Source organism: Alligator sinensis, unplaced genomic scaffold (assembly GCF_000455745.1).
Source record: "Alligator sinensis unplaced genomic scaffold, ASM45574v1 scaffold863_2, whole genome shotgun sequence".
NCBI lineage: Eukaryota > Metazoa > Chordata > Crocodylia > Alligatoridae > Alligator > Alligator sinensis.
This window is the reverse complement of record NW_005842780.1, coordinates 367,757-386,157: the sequence shown is the minus strand read 5'-3', so window position 1 is coordinate 386,157 and position 18,401 is coordinate 367,757. Positions and strand designations below refer to the sequence as shown.

Sequence of the window (18,401 nt, the reverse complement as noted above, 5' to 3'; positions counted from 1 at the left end):
TATAGAGGTAACTCTGACAGCCTGCAAGGGAAAAGCCACAGTTTCCCATGTTTTCCTTTCTAAAGGAGAATTGGTTTTTAAAGTTTGTTGATCCATTTTTAATGTTTGTTTGCAACCCTTTCATATATTCTTGCAACCCACAGGTTGAGAAATGCTTCTGTAGTGTAGGGGAAAAGGAAGAGCATCTTTTTTAACAGGTGTGCCACAAATTAGCTCTGCACCTTTCCCAAGTGCCACTCTGATTCCCTGCCTCTGCCCAATCTAGCTGGTCCACCTTCTGCTCCCTGAGCTCTGTTTTCTGCTTCCTGTCCTGTCTGCTGCTGTGCTGCCTGTCCCTTCCTTGATCTGTTGCGTGCCACACACACAAGCTGCCCATGCCACAGGTTGGCCACCTCTATTTTTGGGCAATTTGCTGCTGCTTGGGGGGGGGGGTGTGAAGGGAAGAGGCATTTTTTAAAACACTTCTGAGACAGGAGAATGTGCCCATCTGAAAGTCACTGCAGCTTTATGCTTCAGTACCATTTAGGCACTTTTGCCTAAAACATCATCTCTAAACAAGGAGATGGGAATCCATCTTCACTTTTACTATGAAGGTGTAAGTGACTTGATTCAAAATCGATGAGATCCTGGCACCTGTTCTGGAGGGCTGTGTACCCTACCTAGTATGAAATATTCTCATTCTGCCCTGCTTCTCCAGGTGTGGTGTTATCTGGATGCAATGCAATGCAGCTTTGCATTGGGCAGTATTGCCATGCCCTTCTTTTAAAGAATGCCACTTGCAATAAGCTAACAGACACAAACACTGCTGATAGGCGGACATGCATGGTTGAAATGGGTTCTGAGGAGCCAATTTGTGTTTTAGGTGGGAAAGTATTTATATACCAAGGGAAGGCACAGTGAGGTGTTAGAGAGAGAGAGGGAAGTGCTACATGTCAAGAGGATGGGAGGAGGAGAAATGCAGAGTGACCCATGGAAAACAGGAGGTGCAGAAGCTGGTGTACAGAACTCTCTCCCCAAAGGTGGAATCCAGGGTTGTGCTGTTTTGATGTATGCTGGGTGGGAAAGGATTAGTATCTCAGGTAGAGGGTTCCTAGTAAAGACCTCATGACCTTTCACATGGCATCTTCATCTGTAAAGAAGCAGAGATTGGACCAAATCCATTCTCTGTTGCCACTGTGTCATAATGACCATTGTAAGTTAAATGGACTTTTATTAATTTATTAGTATCTTAATTTTTTAAAATAAATGGTTGTAGATGTATGGACATGTATTTACTAGATGTTTCCCTTGTAACTATGTAAGTGTGCATGTCTAACAGTGGAAGTAAAGAGCACGTTGGTATACAGCCCCATGGACATGTCCTCATCACTCCTGGGCACAACATCTGCATGCAAACTACATAGGCCTTTAACAAGAGGCACCAGTGGGACAGGAAGCCTGTGTGATGGTGTCTTCTGAGAGGAACTGCCAGTACATAATTTTCCCCTCTTTGTAGCTGGCGTAGTACATAATTTTCCCTTCCCTTAGCCTCCAGAAATAGCTTTGCAGAGTCCAGAACCTCATTCTTCACAATACCAGATGGCTGAGCTTTTCTTGTCTTCCTCCTCCCTGAATGGCACACTGATCACTCCTTCCCTGGAGCTCCCTGCCTCTGGAGATAGGAGGAGCCCTTGTGCCCATGGCAGATATCTGGGTCTGTGGGAGGAATGGGCAAAGCTTCCCTTTGTAATGAGAAGTTCCCTGCCTTCTCAGTGGGGTTGCACTTACTTGCTGATCTTCTATAAGGGGCTTAGCAGAGTGGAGTTTCAAGATTGGTGTTTTCTGACTATATTTGCACTGACCCTCCCCAAATGCCCTTCCAAAGCTGCTGCTTAGGCTTTGAGCCAGGGAGAAGTGTAGGATGGTTAGAAGGAAAGGCCTCTTACAGCTCTGGTTAAAGTATCTATATTTGTATAGCTCCGACTGCCTCCTTTTGCTTCTTTAAATGGTCCCATGGTTCATATATGTGGCATGTGACTCCCTACAGAGCCAAACAAGTAGAGGGGGGCAAACCCCAGTTACTGGTAAGCTATTTAGTCTCACCCTACCTCACCTGGTATCCCTGGTTATCTGTTGTGTGGAGAGGGTGTGACCTGGAATAGCAGGACAGGTTCCAGGTCAAGCCTGATTAATGCTGGCAGAGCTCTGTTGAAAGAGCTTGCACAACACTGCTCTATTCAATGTTGGCTTTAACTTGTTTTCCCAAGAACATTGGTTTGCCTCTGCCAGCACCAAGTTTCTGGGAGTTCACACATGCCCCATATGTACTGATACCATGGTGCCTCATTGATTTGGGATCTGCAGAAGTCCTAAAGCAACAGAAGGCATTGTCCATATGCCTCGAGAGTAAGTGTGCATGGAAAGCTGTTGCATTCGATTATTGAATCAGCCATGTGCTCTGTGAAAGAACTCTCCAATTTGGAACCAATCACTTCCCATGCTTACCCTGCTGCCAAGGTTATGGACATGTGATGTGGCCTTTCAGGGCAATAGGGCAACAAGTCACTCCAAACATCTGGCCAGTGCAGGGTGTTTTAGGAGGTGTTTCTCTGCTGGGGACAGGCAATGGCCTGATGGAATTTGCATCACTTTTTCTATTGTATGAACATGGAAGACTCCTTCAGCTTTTCTGTATTAATGAAGTTGTCATGTTTTTTCTTTTTCACAAAAGCATCTGACTTTGACTTTTCCTCTGCATCCAGTAGCCAGATAAGGAACCTTCTTTTCATGGGGACCAAAGTATCTGTGGCTGCTAGGCACGTGCACCTGTGGGCTGTGCTTCACTGTAACCCTCACTGCTGCTCAATTCTAGTTTTTTCAGGCTGGGGACAGACATGGCACATAAACTGATTTAAGTAATCAGAAACTGGTTTAAACCTGTAAAAGAATAGATGTTCAGTGCACATAAACCAGTTTGAAAATGGCTGAAACCAGTTTAAGATAAACTTGGTTGAATGTAGTAGCAGACTTAACTGATTTGGCTCAAACCAGTTTATGCAATGTCTGTCCCAGACATGAAAGGTGTGTGACCCCAGCAGCTGGGGGGGCACAGCTGTGCTGGCGGTGGTGGGAGCATGGTGGCAGCGGAAGCCTGGCAGCGGTAAGTGTGGCACTCCCACAGACACCGCTGGCACTGTCAGCAGTGGAGGGAGGAAGAGGGGTGGCGAGTGCCAACCAGGGGTCAGCGACCACCCACAGGTGCCATTGGTGGCGCCCAGCAGCAATTGTGGACTGCCCGCAGATGCCACTGACAGCGGTGGTGGTGGGCAGCGACTGCCCGCAGACTCTGTCAACAGTGTCGGCGGTGCCTTTTTGCAAGGGGTGCACGTGCACCCCCTATGCATTGCCTCTGGTCCCAGACCCCTTGCTGGTTTAAGATAAACCAGACACCTGCAGCATCCCAGCATGCTCTCTGGGCTGGGCAGGGCTCTCTGCTCTACAGCAGGGCTGGCCCCACCCCCCTGTTCCCTGGCTGGAGCTCCAGCAGAGAGTTGCAGACACAGCAGGGTCTGCCTGGCTTCCCCCTGCCCAATCCCTCCCTGCCCCCCACTGCTGCTCGCTGCTTGAGTAGGAATCCTGCCTTCCCTCCCTCCCATAGTACAGATCCCAACCCTACAGACCTCAGGCATGTGGCATGCTAGCTAGCTAACAGTGAGGTGTCTCTGTGCGTGTCTCTCTCCAATTTCACTGGGACAGGCAGACAGAACAGTGACTGCTTAGGGCTATTTGGAGCTAATCAACAGGTCAGCCGCTAAGCTGTTTAAGAAGTTTGAACTAATGTGCAGGGCTGTTGTTTTGCCGATGAGGTGATAATCACTGTATCAGCCCCCAGCTGGCTTGCTTGCCTGTCAGTTTGCTGCAGACAGTATAAAGAAGCAGGGAGGGAGATTGAAAAGCTCCGTGTCAGTAGATGCATGCACTGTACACCCCTCACTTGCCTGAGAGTGCTAGCAGGGGTCTGGCAACACTCCCACCCCTTGAGCAGCCAGCTGGGAAAAGCCTGGGACCATGCAGGCAGCCCTCCCTAATCAAAGGTCCTGCAGGCCCTGGCCATGCCACGCCCCCTTAGCTCAGCACTTTGGAAGGAAGGGAGGGCTGCTCTAGTGTCCCCCCCGGCTTCTAGCCTGAGCCACTGCAGGCATGTGCCTGAAGTCCCTCAGTCCAGAGAGAATGTCTGTCCAGTTACAAACCAGTTCAGCCTACCCTGCAAAGACTGAATCAATTCAGGCTCAGGCTTTTTGAATGTCTGTCCCTAGCCTCAAGGACACTTCACCTGCTTTCGCTCCTTTGTCTTGCATCATGGAAGATGCAGAGCTTAACAGTAGCAAGCAGCTTCCAGCAGCTGTGGGGAAAAATGATCAACTTAGATGCCTTCTGAGAGAGATTCTGGTGAATCTTCTGTATAGAGCCCTTCTTGGGAAAGTTTTTTTCTTTACTAAGTACTTATGTGCCCCTGATCATCTTTGTTTTTGAGCTTCTCACAGTTTCTGAATCCGTTTATCCTCACTCCACACCTGTGAAATAGGACAGTGCTACTAACCCCATTGTAGTAGGGAAGGGATGCAGCAAGAGATGGGTGACTTGCCCATGGTCACATGGAATTTGTTGGGGCAGTGAACTGAACCCATGTCTCCTGATTTCCCAGGAGCACAACCTAACCCTGGATCAGCTTTCCTCTAAATAACTGAGTTCAGCAATTGATCTTAGGATTTTCTAACTTTGCATCAGTGTAGACAATCTACAATGGCTGAGACTTCAGCATGTGGAGAGGCACAACCTTCCCTTAAACAGGACCTGGGCAACATCACAGAGCAGTTTCCTGACACCAATCAATCAAGGAATGGCTGAAACCCATAGAAGAAAATGACAAAGGAATTTTCTTCCTTGGACAGAGAAAATGAACTCATAAATGCTGGGTGATCTTCGCCCACAAAACAGGCTTGTACTCACAGGGGTAAAGCCTATGGATTACAAATCCACATCACTTTCATAGGCAGTTTGACCCCAAGTTGCTTGTTATGTAGAAGGATATCATGTGAAAAGCAATGGAGAAACCATAAGCAGGGCATGGGCAGACTTTGCAAAAAAAAACAACCTCAAAGTAAGTCAGCATGAAAAGTGATATGTGGTCTACTTCTTGTACAGTGAGGACACAAGAGAATCACTGAACTAGCATCTTAGTTAAACCTGGCTTGAGCAGGCTGAACTGTGTTGCTTCTCTCTCAGATCTTTACAGCTAAATTAAGAGAGACAGTGCTCAGCTTATTCTTGTAGGCTCTTAAAATGTGTTACTAACACTCCCTGGATTCTTACAGCAAAATGGAAAGCCCATCTCTGTTGGGTAGGAGACTACTTAGCTGGCTTCACACCTATGCAAGAGGGGTTTGGCTGGATAGTTATGCCAGTTTTAAATAGGGAATTGTTGGCCCCCCATTGTCTCACTTGTAATTAAACTGTTGTGTTAGCTATCCCCTGTAGGAAAATACTTCAGTAAGAAACCATTCTGTGATATCATCTACATAGAACATTCAATTTCTGCGACTGCTTGAGATACATTCATCACCTCCTAGCATTGTAGCTCTTTGTCATCCTGGTCTGTTGTTTTCAAGCTGAACAGACCAATGCAGTAACAACTCCATGAAGTTTCATCAGCACAAAGTGGAGAGGCAGTCCAGTGTCTTAGGTCACTTGGAAGATTCCTGAAAACTGTTCACTGCCCATTGCAATACCCCTATGCTTTCAGCCTCCAGGGGAGCATCATGACATGCAGCTGTTCAACCTTCTTTGCAACACCTCCTCTCTTTGAACACCTATGAAGAGTCAGACAGGATACAAGGGGAGAGTCAAAAGCAACCATCAGAGAGAATGAGTCCCATCCCTGCTGTAAACCTGGCTTAAAAATACAGTGCAAGCTGGACATACTGCCCTCATCCTGTTTGACTGTCTTCTTCCACATTGGGGTTCTGTACTGCACCCATTAACGTAGTGAAGGTTGAATGCATCATAGCTGGTGTTACTGGATAGGATGGCCCATTTTATTCCCAAGCATGTAAAAAGTACATGCAGCGATCGTTTGAGAGATGTGCTGCAACCATGTCAGCCTCTGTGTACACCAGACCTTCACAGGAACTAGCATCACTTTTCCTCTTGCTTAGAATTTAGTCAACCAACATAACATCAGTGCTCTGTAGCTTGATTAGAACCAGCTGTAGTCATTTGTTTATCCCAGATGCATCTTCCTTTAAAACAGTTTTTGGGCAAATTAAACCAAAACCACGTGTGTGTGACTGTGAGAAGGGTAACAATGGTGGCTCCCAAGCATTTCCCCTTTAATTAAAAGTAGCATAGGAAGGGGCCCCCACAGCAAAAATGAGTCCTTCTGGGTGTGTTCACAGTTCTTTTGAGGACCCTAGTGAAGGGAGGCTGTGAGCAAAAGCAAGGCGTGGCAAGGGCAGCATGTCTGCCACAGTCCAGGAGAGGATGTTCACTTTCACATCAGAGGCCTTATCTGCCCAGTGGCACTCTCCATTCTCCCTCAAATCAGCTGAGACCAGCATATCTTCAGTGGCTTTTGGCCAGCTCCACCAAGTAGGTTGGCAGGTGAGTTGCCCTCTAGGTACCAACCTCCAATGCTGGTTGGTCTCATCTCCTTGTCTTTTAAATTGGCTTTGGTTTACCCTGCTCCTGCTCCCCACAAGGCTGTGTTCTGCTTAAATAATTGGTTGCCTTGTGCCTCTGGTTTTCTTGGAGCCGGCGTGTGCTGGAGAAGAGCATGGGGTGCGCTCACACCTTCTGCTTTATGCAGGATTGCTGGTCTGTGGATTAAGTTGTACGACCAAAGCACAACAGGGAGAGGCATCCAGCTGCTTCAGGAGCAGGTATTGATCAGGGTCAGGGAGCTGCTTTGGTTCTGTAGCCATTGTTTCTCACTGCTCAGTCACTTTTTATCTGCAAGGTCTGGCACATCTGCAATTTCAGTGAACACTGTAGCAAGGTGGAGGCACTAGAGCAAACATAGTTCCATCGCACAGGGCAAGGCAAACTCAGCAGTGCACCCAGCTGGAAGTGTCTCACATAAGGACTCTGCTCCACGTGCAGAAGCTCTGATGTGTTTGGCAAAGCCATAGCTTGTTTGCATAATGACAGGCTACACCAAGCAGCTCTTGTATTTATTACTTTATTGAAAGTGGTGGATCCCTTTCAATGCTCTTTTAAAAACTAAACTTGTTTTTGCTTTGAATACTGGAGGCAATCTCTGGGGACTGTTTCCTTTAAAAACTTTACTCATGACACTGCAGTGCATGTGAAGGATAATACAAGGTACCTTTAACACAATCTGCTACCATCACGAGCAGCAGTTACAAACGCAACACAAAACTTTCAGCTGCCTTTATGCTAACCAGGAGCCTCTCCCTTTGGCCTGGCTGAGTGTCCCATCTGCCCGCTCACTGCTCTTCTTGAAGGAGACCACAGAAAACAGGGTTTTGCGTTAGGCCAGGCCTCAGCTACTGTCTTGCTAGTGGCTACCAGACATGCAATGGTGTTATCACTCACCCAGCCTATCACAGAGAAGCAGCAAAGATAATCATATGCTAACATGAACTGCACCAGACTGAGTGAAGGGTTACAAGTAAACAGAGATGACTGGTCCTGTGTTCTGAAATCTGTGTGCTTGAGGTAAGAACCAGAATCAAGGTTTACACACCAGGTGCTCTAGAAGGACTGAGCAACTGCAGCTATGAAGTCACACTGCTTATGTAGGTAACTCTTTTTAGACCCAGACTTTTAATAGTATTCCATGTCTTAAAGAAATAAAGGCATCTATTTTCATGGGAGTTAAAGATCTATCCCTGTGATCAGTGGTTCTCAACTTTTTTAGACTCAAGGCAGCCCTCAGAAAATGCCAGCTCTTCACTTTCACTTGTTCTGTTCGACTGTGGAAAAAATACTAGAGCAATTGTTCTCAGGAAGATGACAGAATGTTTTTGACACTATGCATTCTTATGGGAAATCTCCAGGTTTATCTTGTGAATCGTGCAGATGTTTGCACACCTAACAGTGCTACAGTTTTGTGCATCACCCTTGAAAGGACCTCATGGCACCCTGGTTGAGAATCACTGCCTTACATGCTTATTTTTGAAAACCCCGCTTTCAAAATGTTGATCTTGGCTCTTTTCAAACCCACTTTCCTTCCTGCTCCTGAGTGTACTTGCTTAGCGTAGAACTCACAACATGAAATAAAGAACTGACATTTGGTGCCTAGAGTAGCATGGTAGAGAAAGCAAAGCCAGTTGCAGTTGCATCAATGACACAGCTTGTGCAGGTAACATGTTGGCAGATGTTATCTTTGCTATAGAGCAGCCAGAGATGCAGCTCCTCAGGCAGACTGTACTTTTGGCTTCAAGTAGTTTAGCTCCAAGTTTTAAGAGAAAGTTCAGAGGGGAAAACAGAAAGGGGGTGCAGGGGGTGGCGAGAAATTGGCTTTGCTGTCTCAAGTACAGCATTAGAGCCACCACTGTTGCTGGCTAACCACTAGCCTTGGAAGTTCTGACTTCCCTGACAGTGGAATTGCATGGAATTCAGCCATTGTAATTAGCATAAATTACACATCAGGCTTCAGCTTTAAATGTCTTTGGCTGACGGGTAGATGTCCCTTTGCTAAGACATAACTACTCATTGCTGAGGAGCTAGCCAGGGCACTGAATATCCTTGATGGGTAGGGCTACAGGGAGCCTTCTGGCTCACAGCATGTCTGGTCATTCAAGACTCATTCATTTGCAGCTCAGGCTGCAAAGGGAACATGAGGTGGTTCCTCAGCCACTTCTGGGAGGGGCCAAGCCAAACAACTGCCCCAGCCTTGGTCCTCTGTAGTGAGGCGAGTTCTGGTCTAGCCTGGTACAGATTAGCCAATGACTAGTATGAAATGGCACCCTCAGAACCCGAGGAAGTACAGTCAGCAAACCCACTACATGAATGCAAGGTGGTGGCAGTGGCAGCAAACTGCTGCCTCCCTAATGTACAACAGGACTGAAGAAGAAACCTGTCGTAGGGCCAGAAGGCTGCTCTGACTCTACTGGATGCTGTAGTGTATGGAAAGCTGCAGACATGCCTGTGCTGCTTGTACAACACAGTTCATGTACACTTCCCCTGTGAAGAGGACAGCTACCTCAGCATGCTTCTCTCTGAAACACATTTGGGTCCAAGAGAACCTCTGTCTCCAGAAGCCAGAATTTACCTATAGCAAGCTCTGAATCAAATCAACAGGGAGAAAAACCATTAAAAACTGCATCGAGTACATTGTAAAAACAATTAGACCGCCCTTCCTGGGCTCCACAAAAGGTCTAAATTGTACTTGCATTGTGAACCTCACCCTGGGTTGTCATGGAAATATGTATATGAAGGCTCTGAAATGTCCTGGAGTCCATAGCACAATGTTACATCCAACAGCAGATGGTGTCTGAATTAGAGATGTAGTTCTTATGAAATTGGAAAAATCCTCCCTTCCCCCAAAACAGCAGCAAGGAACGTTGACGTCAGCGGGCAGAAGTCAGGTGGTTCCGGCTGTGTGAGAACCTGCGAGGGGCAAGGGAAAAGAAGACCGGTGTAACTGGCCACAGTCATCCACTATTCAGTTACAGGCAACGTGCCAGAATCCACTGCACTGACCAGGGACCATCCCAGACACTGATGGAGCAAGCCATTTGAGTTGCATCTGATGGACCTGGAGCCAACAGCAGCTGTGGCTAAAAGCAGCAGCAAAGCTCATGAAAGAGAACCAGCAGGGAGGTAACAGCCCAGCAGGGGGTTCTCCTGTGCCTTTAAGATACAATTTTCAGAAGAAAATTTTTTTTTGCAATTTCTCAGTTGGTCTAATAAAAGGTATCATTTTGGAACCGAGAGTTCTAGATTTTTGCATTCAATTTTCAGAGAAGGCGTTTCAGGGGTGGGGATGTCACACAACTGCATAACTGCCCTGGACCAGGGACACAGCCTACAGCTGTGCCCCGGGACGTCCTCCCACTGGAGTATCTTAGCCAAGCACCGCTTCCCACAGCCGCTGTCTCCAACACCGGCTCTTAGTAGCCCTTTTGCCTGTGAAAGAGGTGGGGTTTTCAAAAAAGCTCTAGCTCACCTCTGCAGTTCTGAGCCTTTAGGCAGTGCTTCCCAGGAAGTTCTGCAGCCTGTTAGGCAGGTCAGATTAGATTCCCTTGTGCCTTTTCTTGCCCTGACTAGATTCAGCTTTTGTTTCTGCTTCATATTTAGCTGCAATTTAAAGCGATTCAGGAGCGCCAAGGAAGCGTTAGCATTAGTAAGGAGCTCTACTCTGTCATCAAGATTGATCCAGTGCAAGCCTGCAGGTAACATGGACAGCCACTTAAGTCAGGCAAAGGCCCAAGGCACCTCAGGCCCAGCTGTACTGCAAACTCAGCACAGCACAGGGTGCAGAGGCAAACCTCCCGGGCTCAAAACTACCCTGTAGCAGATGAGCTCTCTTTTCAGCCAGGCAGGGCAAGGCTTCTGCTGCCACCCAACACTCAGGCCAGTTTATCTGGCTAATTTTGAAAGCCCTGGTGGCTTAAACCATACAACAATACAACCAAGCTGTCTTTGAAGGGGCACAAGCAAAACAAACAGCTGCCTCTCACATTTTAGACACTAGATTTACCTCCTCCAAAGACCGGAAATTAGAAAGTTTCTAACCACGAGCAGAGTGAGGTTCTGGAACAGCCTTTAGACAGGAGATGTGAAACAACCAGCTTTAAGGGAACAGGTCATTCCCTCTGTCATGACTTGGGAGGTCTCTTCTACTCAAAGCCAAATCTGGCACCATCCTTGTGAACCCACAGAGAACAGGCCCCTTCCGCTGGGAAAACATAAGCCTGAACCCTAGTCTTGAGAAAGAAACTGACTTTCAAGTGTTGTCTTCATGCAGTGATTTATGGTTTGGGTTGCAGGGGTTGGGGCAGGTGAATGCAGGGCTAATTTCTTGGCCCATGATTATCACTGAAGACAAACATTCTCCTGAATTGGTGTTATCAGTTCCACACAGACCAGAAGTGTTGAAGGTATTATAAGATCAATGAACATGCTTCAAATCTGTGAGCTTTAACTGCTAGTGTAGCAGCTCCTAGGTAACAAGTACAGAGTGCTACAGCTGAATTCCAGTGCATGTGCAAGGGGTTGAAAGGGTTCACAGTACATCAAGTCACCATGCAACATCTTCCATCACCATCTTACTCCCTGTGAGTTTGCAGGCACCCTGACACTTTAGGGCAAGGAAAGGGGACGCTCCCTTCTTAATTTCATAAACTGACATTGCTCCATCAGTTCATCAAAAACAGCATGCAGAAGCTCTTATGAGCTCAAAAGTATGTGAGCCAAACAGATCCTGAAGGCAGGTTGAGGAGACATAGGGAACTCCTTGATGCAGAAATAAATTTAAGGGTGAACAAATAAGCCTGCTGGCTGGGTTAGTGGCAGTACTAGGATAGCACCCATTAGAGATGAAGATCAGTATTGTCCCATAGATTCATAGATGTTAGGGTCGGAAGGGACCTCAGTAGATCATCGAGTCCGACCCCCTGCATAGGCAGGAAAATCTTAAAAGCATTTAAGAAAAGCATCCCAGGAATCTTAAAAGCATTGGTGTGGTCTGCAGCAGCATTTCTCAACCTGTGGGGCACAACCCAAAAGTGGGTTGCAAGAATATATGAGAGGGTTGCAAACAAACTTGAAAATGGATTCTTCTTTAAAAGGAGAAAAAAAAACATAGAAAACCATGGCTTTTCCCTTGCAGGCTGGCAGAGTTCCAGCCTGCAAGGGGCTGCTTGAAGCCCCCTCCCTTGTCTCATGCACTGGGGACAGGAGGCAGTGTATCAGGAGTGAGAGGCATTGGGTTGGGACTGGCCATTGATGTTTACAGATGGGTCCTGGTACAAAAAAGGTTGAGAACTGCTGGTCTACAGAAATAAGGCCAACAGGAGGCAGGAAGAACCTCTCCTAAAATGTACATCTGAAAAGGGAGAATGGCATCAAAAAGGAGCATCCTATGAACATCAAGGGTTATCTACTCTGCTTGCTGGGCTACTGGAAAGCCAACTCCTAGCTGGGCCAGTTGCATTACCCTATAATTCAGCAGAGCCCTCCCTAGCCCTTTGCCCCACAGTGCACTGTTACCTTTGTACCCGTTCCACCATGTGTGCTATCAGTTTGTCAGAGATGCCTGGGCAGGACTCCTCCGCCAAGCTAAAGGCGTTCTCCAGCTCCTCCATGGCTCCCACATTGCCCCCAGTCTGCTTGTGCTTGTCTTTCAACTGCAAATCAGAAACTCCCCATTAACACCTTAGCTACGAGCAGCTCAATGCAACTATTAAGAGGCATGATCTTTTTGGGTGACCAAGACAGCAACTCTTCTGTTGTGGACTCTTCTGTACAAGCCTGGTGACCACAGACCATTGTTTCCTTGTAGGAGAGTCATGCAGAAAGGGCAGGCCCAAGGCAAGCTTGAGTTTCCACACATACCTCCAGGTCCTAGTCTGCTCTTGCCTCAGAGAATGACCATGAAAGCAAAGCCCTTAACAAGACAAAAAGTCCCTACTAAGCAGTAGTAAAGTGAACTGGAAAACAGTGGTGCAAGAGTGCAACCCTCACACCAAGTTGGTGTGAACACCTGAGCTGAGAACAGTTTAGTGTCCATCACCACTACCCTGTAAGCAGTCTCTGTGGAAGCTATGGAGACAAACCTCATGGCAGAGAGCTGCAATGAGGACAGGACCAAAAGCACCAAACAACCACTGCCTAGACGGGGACTGTTGATATGCAGCAGAGGCCAAGTCAGCCAGGACCTTGTACAGTGTGATGCCCTAAGGGAGAAATGCTCTCTGGCAGCCTGCACTTGCATCTGTCTCCCATTAACTCACCGTGTTCAGGCCTCAGCACACACTAGTCTAATTGTGCCTGGTGTAATGTTTACTTAACACACAAACAGCATTAAGAAATGCTCTGCAGCAGGGACACCTGGGCTGTGTAAGCCCACATAGCTCTGTCCCCAACAACGTCCTACCCTCTCGGGGTAGCTAAGAGCAGAAGCTGCTGCTGTTCCATTTGGTGTGCCAGCTAACATCAGCCTTGTTTTAATTAAAAAGCTTTCTTAACTAGCTTTGTCGGCTACACAGGCTAAGTGGCTTTGCCACGTCCTCACAGCACCTTCCTGCAAGCCTGTGATCAAGCGCGGTTCAAGTGCAGTGTTCCTGGTTCCCGCCCACAGAGCATGGACTCTGCAGGACAAGGCTCAGCTCATGCTAAGCTGCAGCAAGGCCATCACTGGCCTCACAGTCCCCCTGCTGGAGGAAAATGAACCAGTTACTAGCCTCCTGTCTGCTGCCTGTGAAAGCAACTTAATCACTGCTACAAACCCCCAGCTGTCTGAGCTTCCCACTTGCCTACCTATTTATTCACAGGCAGCAGCCATGGGTGGGGATGATGGACATGTAGTAACTGATGCACTAAACAAACAACCCCACCATCTCCTCCCTGGGATGTGCTTTCACCTCTGCACCAGTGGAGAACTCAGGAATGCAAACACGGGGCCTGTTCCTTGCTAATGGATGATTTAACACCCTCTTGCTCTAAGTGGGCAGTGACCCCCAAGCCACTAACCTAAGTGGCTCAGCAGCCTGTAGTGCACGCTGCTGTTACCTAGCTTCTGTGTTACTGCTGCGTCACTAATCTGATTTCTCTGGAGGAGAAAGCAGGTACCTTCAATACAATGTGCATATAGTATAAAACTTAGGCCTTTGTGGACAAGCTGTGTAAAGGTGAAAAGGGGTAATGAGGCCAGGACAGTTCTGTAGCAGTTGCTCCGTGAGCCTGGGACAGCCCAAGGAGTATGGCAGTGAGGATAAAAATCTACAGAAAACCTGGAAGTGATCCTTAAGCTATTTGCACATCCCCACTGGCTTCACCCCATTCTGATATAGGACTCACCTGCCAGGCTCTCACCTGGGTGCACAGGGACACACACTAAGGCTGCGTGGGGGACAAGTCAACCCAACGTTGGCCTGAGGGCCTAGGGTCAGCACTGTCAGCTGTAGGGCCCAGGACATCAGGTACTGCAGCAAGAGCAGTTTCCAGAGGTGACATGCCAGTGGATTTGCTGATGCTCAGCAGCTCAGCCAGGCCCTTTATGCCCAGGTGCCAGCCTTCAGGCACTTACCTATGGAAGCGTTCACCTAAGCATTTAAAGATTTACCCCAGGCTTTCACAGGCAGCTACAGGGCATCGAAAGCTAGTTCTGCTCAACATAGGCACAGGCTAAAGGCTTGTGGCATGGCCTTGTGGCTAATACCAACCATTGCTTTGGTACTGAATTCCTATCTGTTCTCCAGACCCACTCTCTGCCCTCCTCCCCATGCCCCTCCACACCCCACTCCAAAGACAAGCTTCTGCTAGCAACAGCCAGGCCCAGCTAGCACAGAGTCACAGTGGATCAAGTGCAAGACAGCCAGAAGGAAAGGATAGAAATCACTGAGCTACTTCCTGCTCCAATGCTCTTGCAGTGGCAAATACGCCCCTGCTGTTGCTGTCAAGGGCAGCAGCATGGACCAGGGACAGACAGAGCAGGTTCAGGTGAGGTAAGGATGGGGGTGGGCTAGGCAGCTTGAAAGGACAATAGGAAGAGATTTGCCCAACACTGGCATATCCCAGCTCTCTTCCAGACCAACCTGGAAATCTCCTATCCCCACAGAGGTGAGGAGATGGTTACAGTTGACAATGAGCTGGCATTACCAGCACAAGGACAGGGGCTGGAAGGAGGGTGGGGTATCTGAGGCTCAGAGGATGACAGTCCAGTGTCCTGGGCTCAGAGGAAATAAGGAAGCATATGGCTAAAGCAGAGTGGGGAGAGCTCAGAAAACAAGGGCAAGGAAAGCACAGTGGTACTGCACTCCTGCCTGGGCAGGTCTGGCAGCACCAGGGTAGCAGAAGGAGTTCTTCATAGTATATTTGCTTTCCTGTACAAGAATGGATCACCATCCCCATGTCCTGCCAGCAACCCTGCTCCTCTTCATCTCAGCCACCCTTCCCATCTGCATGTCTGGCAACAGTTCCCTAGCTGCTTCATCGCCTGCAGCCCTTGTGAACAGGGCAGAGGCCTACTCACCTCTCCAAAGACTGGGTGAACAAGGGTGGAGAGGCACTGTGATCGTGGCTGCCGCTTGATGGGCTCAGCAGACTGGAAGGCAAAACACAGAGGGACAGTGATGAGCACACACAGCAGACACCCCTGTGGGAATGGGCATCCCAGCCCTCAAAGAAGCTCTAGCGCTGCATAGCTGACACCTGTCTCCTAGTAGAGAAGCAGCTGGTGTTGATCTCTTGATGACAGGGAGATGGGATAGGCTGACTGCACCAGCCAAGGCCAATTCTGAGTGGGGAGTCTCAGCCGTCAGCCACCATTTAACCTCCAAGAGGCAAGCAGGTGCTGGAGTGTCAGAGGCTGCACTAGGCTGCTTCATACCCTGGCAGCAGTTACAACGACCCTATCAGGGACACTACCAGCCCCCTAAATGAAGGCTGAGTATCCAGCCCTCACAAAACGTGCCTTATCAGGGGCATGCATGATGCAGCTCTAGTTGCCAGGTCCCAGCATGCCTAGATGCTAGGCAGAGGGCACCAGTACATTCCAGAGGTGCAATACGAGTCCACTGGGGAGAGCAGGGAGGCAGTCACACCCTCTCCAAGGCCCCAGCCATGCCTCGCACTCCTAGTCTCCCAAGGCAAGGCCAGTACTGACCTTCTGGGAGCCATGAAGAGCCATTCCTTTGTGCAGCTTGTTAAGGGAGGTGGGGCGAATAGTTGGTGGGAAGGTCCAGATTGGACCCTGGTCTCCATCTTCTGCATCTCCATCACTAGAAACAGAAGAGGAGGAAGCTGAAGACAACGTGCAGAGTATCCTCTCTGCCACATGCTGAACATCATGCACCCATTCTCATGCACACAGCTGGCCTCTGATCCTAGGGCACTTCTTACGAGACATCAACATTAGTGGTGATGGATCTGGGGCACAGGTGTTAATCCAAGTCAGGCTGAAGATCCAACTGTGTTGGAATCATTTTACACTTCCATGAACCATGCAGTCTGTCATACATAGCCCATGCGGCTACTACGGCAGCTTGCAGGTTCCTGGGTCCCTGTATCAACTTGGAGCAAATAAGCCTGGTTTGACAGAGCATCTGGATTGAGTCTCACTAGCAATTCTGAGTGCCCCATTAGAAACACTCTTAATAAACTGGATTGTCAAAAGCTGAGAAGCCAGACCCAGAGCAGAGCAAGAACCAGCCACAGCCTTTATGAACAGCAACAAGCTGTGTTCTATCAGACAGAAGGGACCATAGTGCTAGGAACTGCCCTTCCCTTCCCAGAACCTTGCTAGTGTGTCCTCTGCACACCCTGCTAATGTTTGTCCCTGCAAACACAACCCAGCTGCTGCAACACAGTTTCACCAAGCACCGGCTGCCAGGCATGTAACAGATTCAGCTGGACACCTGTGAGAAACATGGAAACAGAGGACTCCAATGAGTACCCCACTGGCAAGCTGATGCAGCAGGCCAGCTCTCTAGCCTTTCACCCTCTTCACCCATCTATGCTCTGCTCTCACAACCAGGGCTGGTCTATCTGCAGCTGTTCACCAACCAAAGGCCAATGAGAGGCATCCGACTAACCAAGCCCAGGGGCCTGTCTTATAATTGCTGCATTGGGCCTCTAGGATCTGAGGTGTCAGCATGCAGGGTACAGCGGAAGCAGCCTGCAGCAGGACCTGGCAACAAACATCACGGCAGGCAGGATACGCACATGTCAGAATCTCCAGAGCTGGAGTCTTCTCCGTGGCCCTCTGACTTCCAACGCTTGAACCGGTCGATCAGTTCCATGAGGAATGAGGTTTTCTTAGTGTAGCGTGTGATGAACTTGTGCTTTAGCAACTCCTTAGCAGTTGGCCTCTGTGGTAAATAAAGAGCTAGGCAAAGGTATGGACGAGCTATGACATTCATACCCCAGAGCTTTGCCTTTTGCTTCCACCATGCCCCCTTTCCCTCCTGCACCCTGGCTCCTAGAGTCTTGGTGGAGGCCTCAGCACCCAGAGGGGTCTGTAGGCCCCTCTGGCTCTGCAGTGCTATGCCCTGCCATTCTGCCCCCCGCGTGGGAAGGGATACTTACAAATCTAGGGTCCTTGTTGAGACAGGCTTCCACAAACTCCTTGAAGGGCTTGCTGTAGTGCCCTTCCAGTGTTGGAGGATTATTTTTGGGGATCAGAAAGAGAACCCTCATAGGATGCAGGTCAGAATTTGGGGGCTCACCCTTGGCTAATTCAATGGCTGTAATCCCAAGGGACCAGATGTCTGCCTGAGAGACGAATGAGAAGAGGGATTTGGTCATGGATGGCTGTGTATGCAGAGGCCAATGCAAGATGCATACAACAGAACTAACAGAAAGGCCCTGTCTCATTGAGGGCAAACGTAGGATTTTCAATAGTAATTTGATCCCAAGCTTCCCCCACAGATCCCAATTCCTCCTCTTAAGGACTACTCTCGAGGCAAAGGGAAACATCCATTCTAGCATTAGTGTATGCACGTCACATAGCACTGATGCATGCCAAGTCCTGAAAAAGGTGACAGCCCCCCTGCTGCAAGCTCACCTTAAAGTCATAGGCAGACTGTTTGATGACCTCTGGTGCCATCCAGAAGGGTGTCCCAACAAATGTGTTCCTCTTGATCTGGGTGTCTGTCAGCTGCCCAGCCACCCCAAAGTCAGCCAGTTTCACATCCCCTTGCTCTGAAAGCAGCACATTGGCAGCTGTTTGCACAAATAAGAATAAGTTCAATGGTTTTTGGAACCCACAGGAAATCCAGTACCCATGGCTGGAGCAGAGTTAGTGTAATACCTCCCTGTTGCTCTGAAGGATCTCCCCTCCCCTTGTTTATTCCCCACAGCTTCTATTTCCAGGGTCTAAATCTTATTCCCACAGTCAGCAGAGGCCCTGAATAGCTTCCTACAATCAGGGCAGGAGAAGGGGAACATCTACCTGGCACCATGGATCAGCCACACAAGACTTCCTGGAAGCTGCTGGCCACATGAAGGATATCCAGCTAAAGACACTTCAAAGGGACCTGATTTTCAGCACTGCCTGAAAGCCTGGCTATTTGAAGGCACCAATCACTGCCAGAAGCCCTAGTCACAGATATCCTAAAACCTGCCCACTTATCTGTTTCTGCCCACAAGATATCCCCTAAGTTGGTTTGCAGATGAACAGAATGGGGTGGCAGGAACTCCTGCCAACCCCACTGCAGCTGTTCCTGGAAGGGGGG

General features: G+C 48.7%; 1 protein-coding gene across 3 annotated transcripts in view; it reads right to left on the bottom strand.

Annotated features, from left to right (window-relative positions):
- Window positions 1–3,585: 3,585 nt before the first annotated feature.
- STK25 (serine/threonine kinase 25) overlaps window positions 3,586–18,401 on the bottom strand; it is a 26,110-nt gene continuing 11,294 nt past the window's right edge. The window contains exons 5-11 of one of the 3 annotated variants that reach the window (XR_003096485.1): window positions 17,732–17,889; window positions 17,254–17,439; window positions 16,891–17,036; window positions 15,833–15,947; window positions 15,200–15,271; window positions 9,410–9,612; window positions 3,586–5,849 (exon numbers count right to left, since the gene is read on the bottom strand). Coding sequence is in view for 2 of the 3 variants with exons in the window: in XM_006034872.3 (XP_006034934.1) it covers window positions 9,573–9,612; window positions 12,217–12,353; window positions 15,200–15,271; window positions 15,833–15,947; window positions 16,891–17,036; window positions 17,254–17,439; window positions 17,732–17,889 (854 nt within the window). In the remaining variant the exon portion in view is untranslated. Of the gene's footprint in view, window positions 5,850–7,200; window positions 9,613–12,216; window positions 12,354–15,199; window positions 15,272–15,832; window positions 15,948–16,890; window positions 17,037–17,253; window positions 17,440–17,731; window positions 17,890–18,401 lie in introns of those variants that run through there. The other 2 variants (XM_006034872.3, XM_006034873.3) reach the window with 2 other exon arrangements.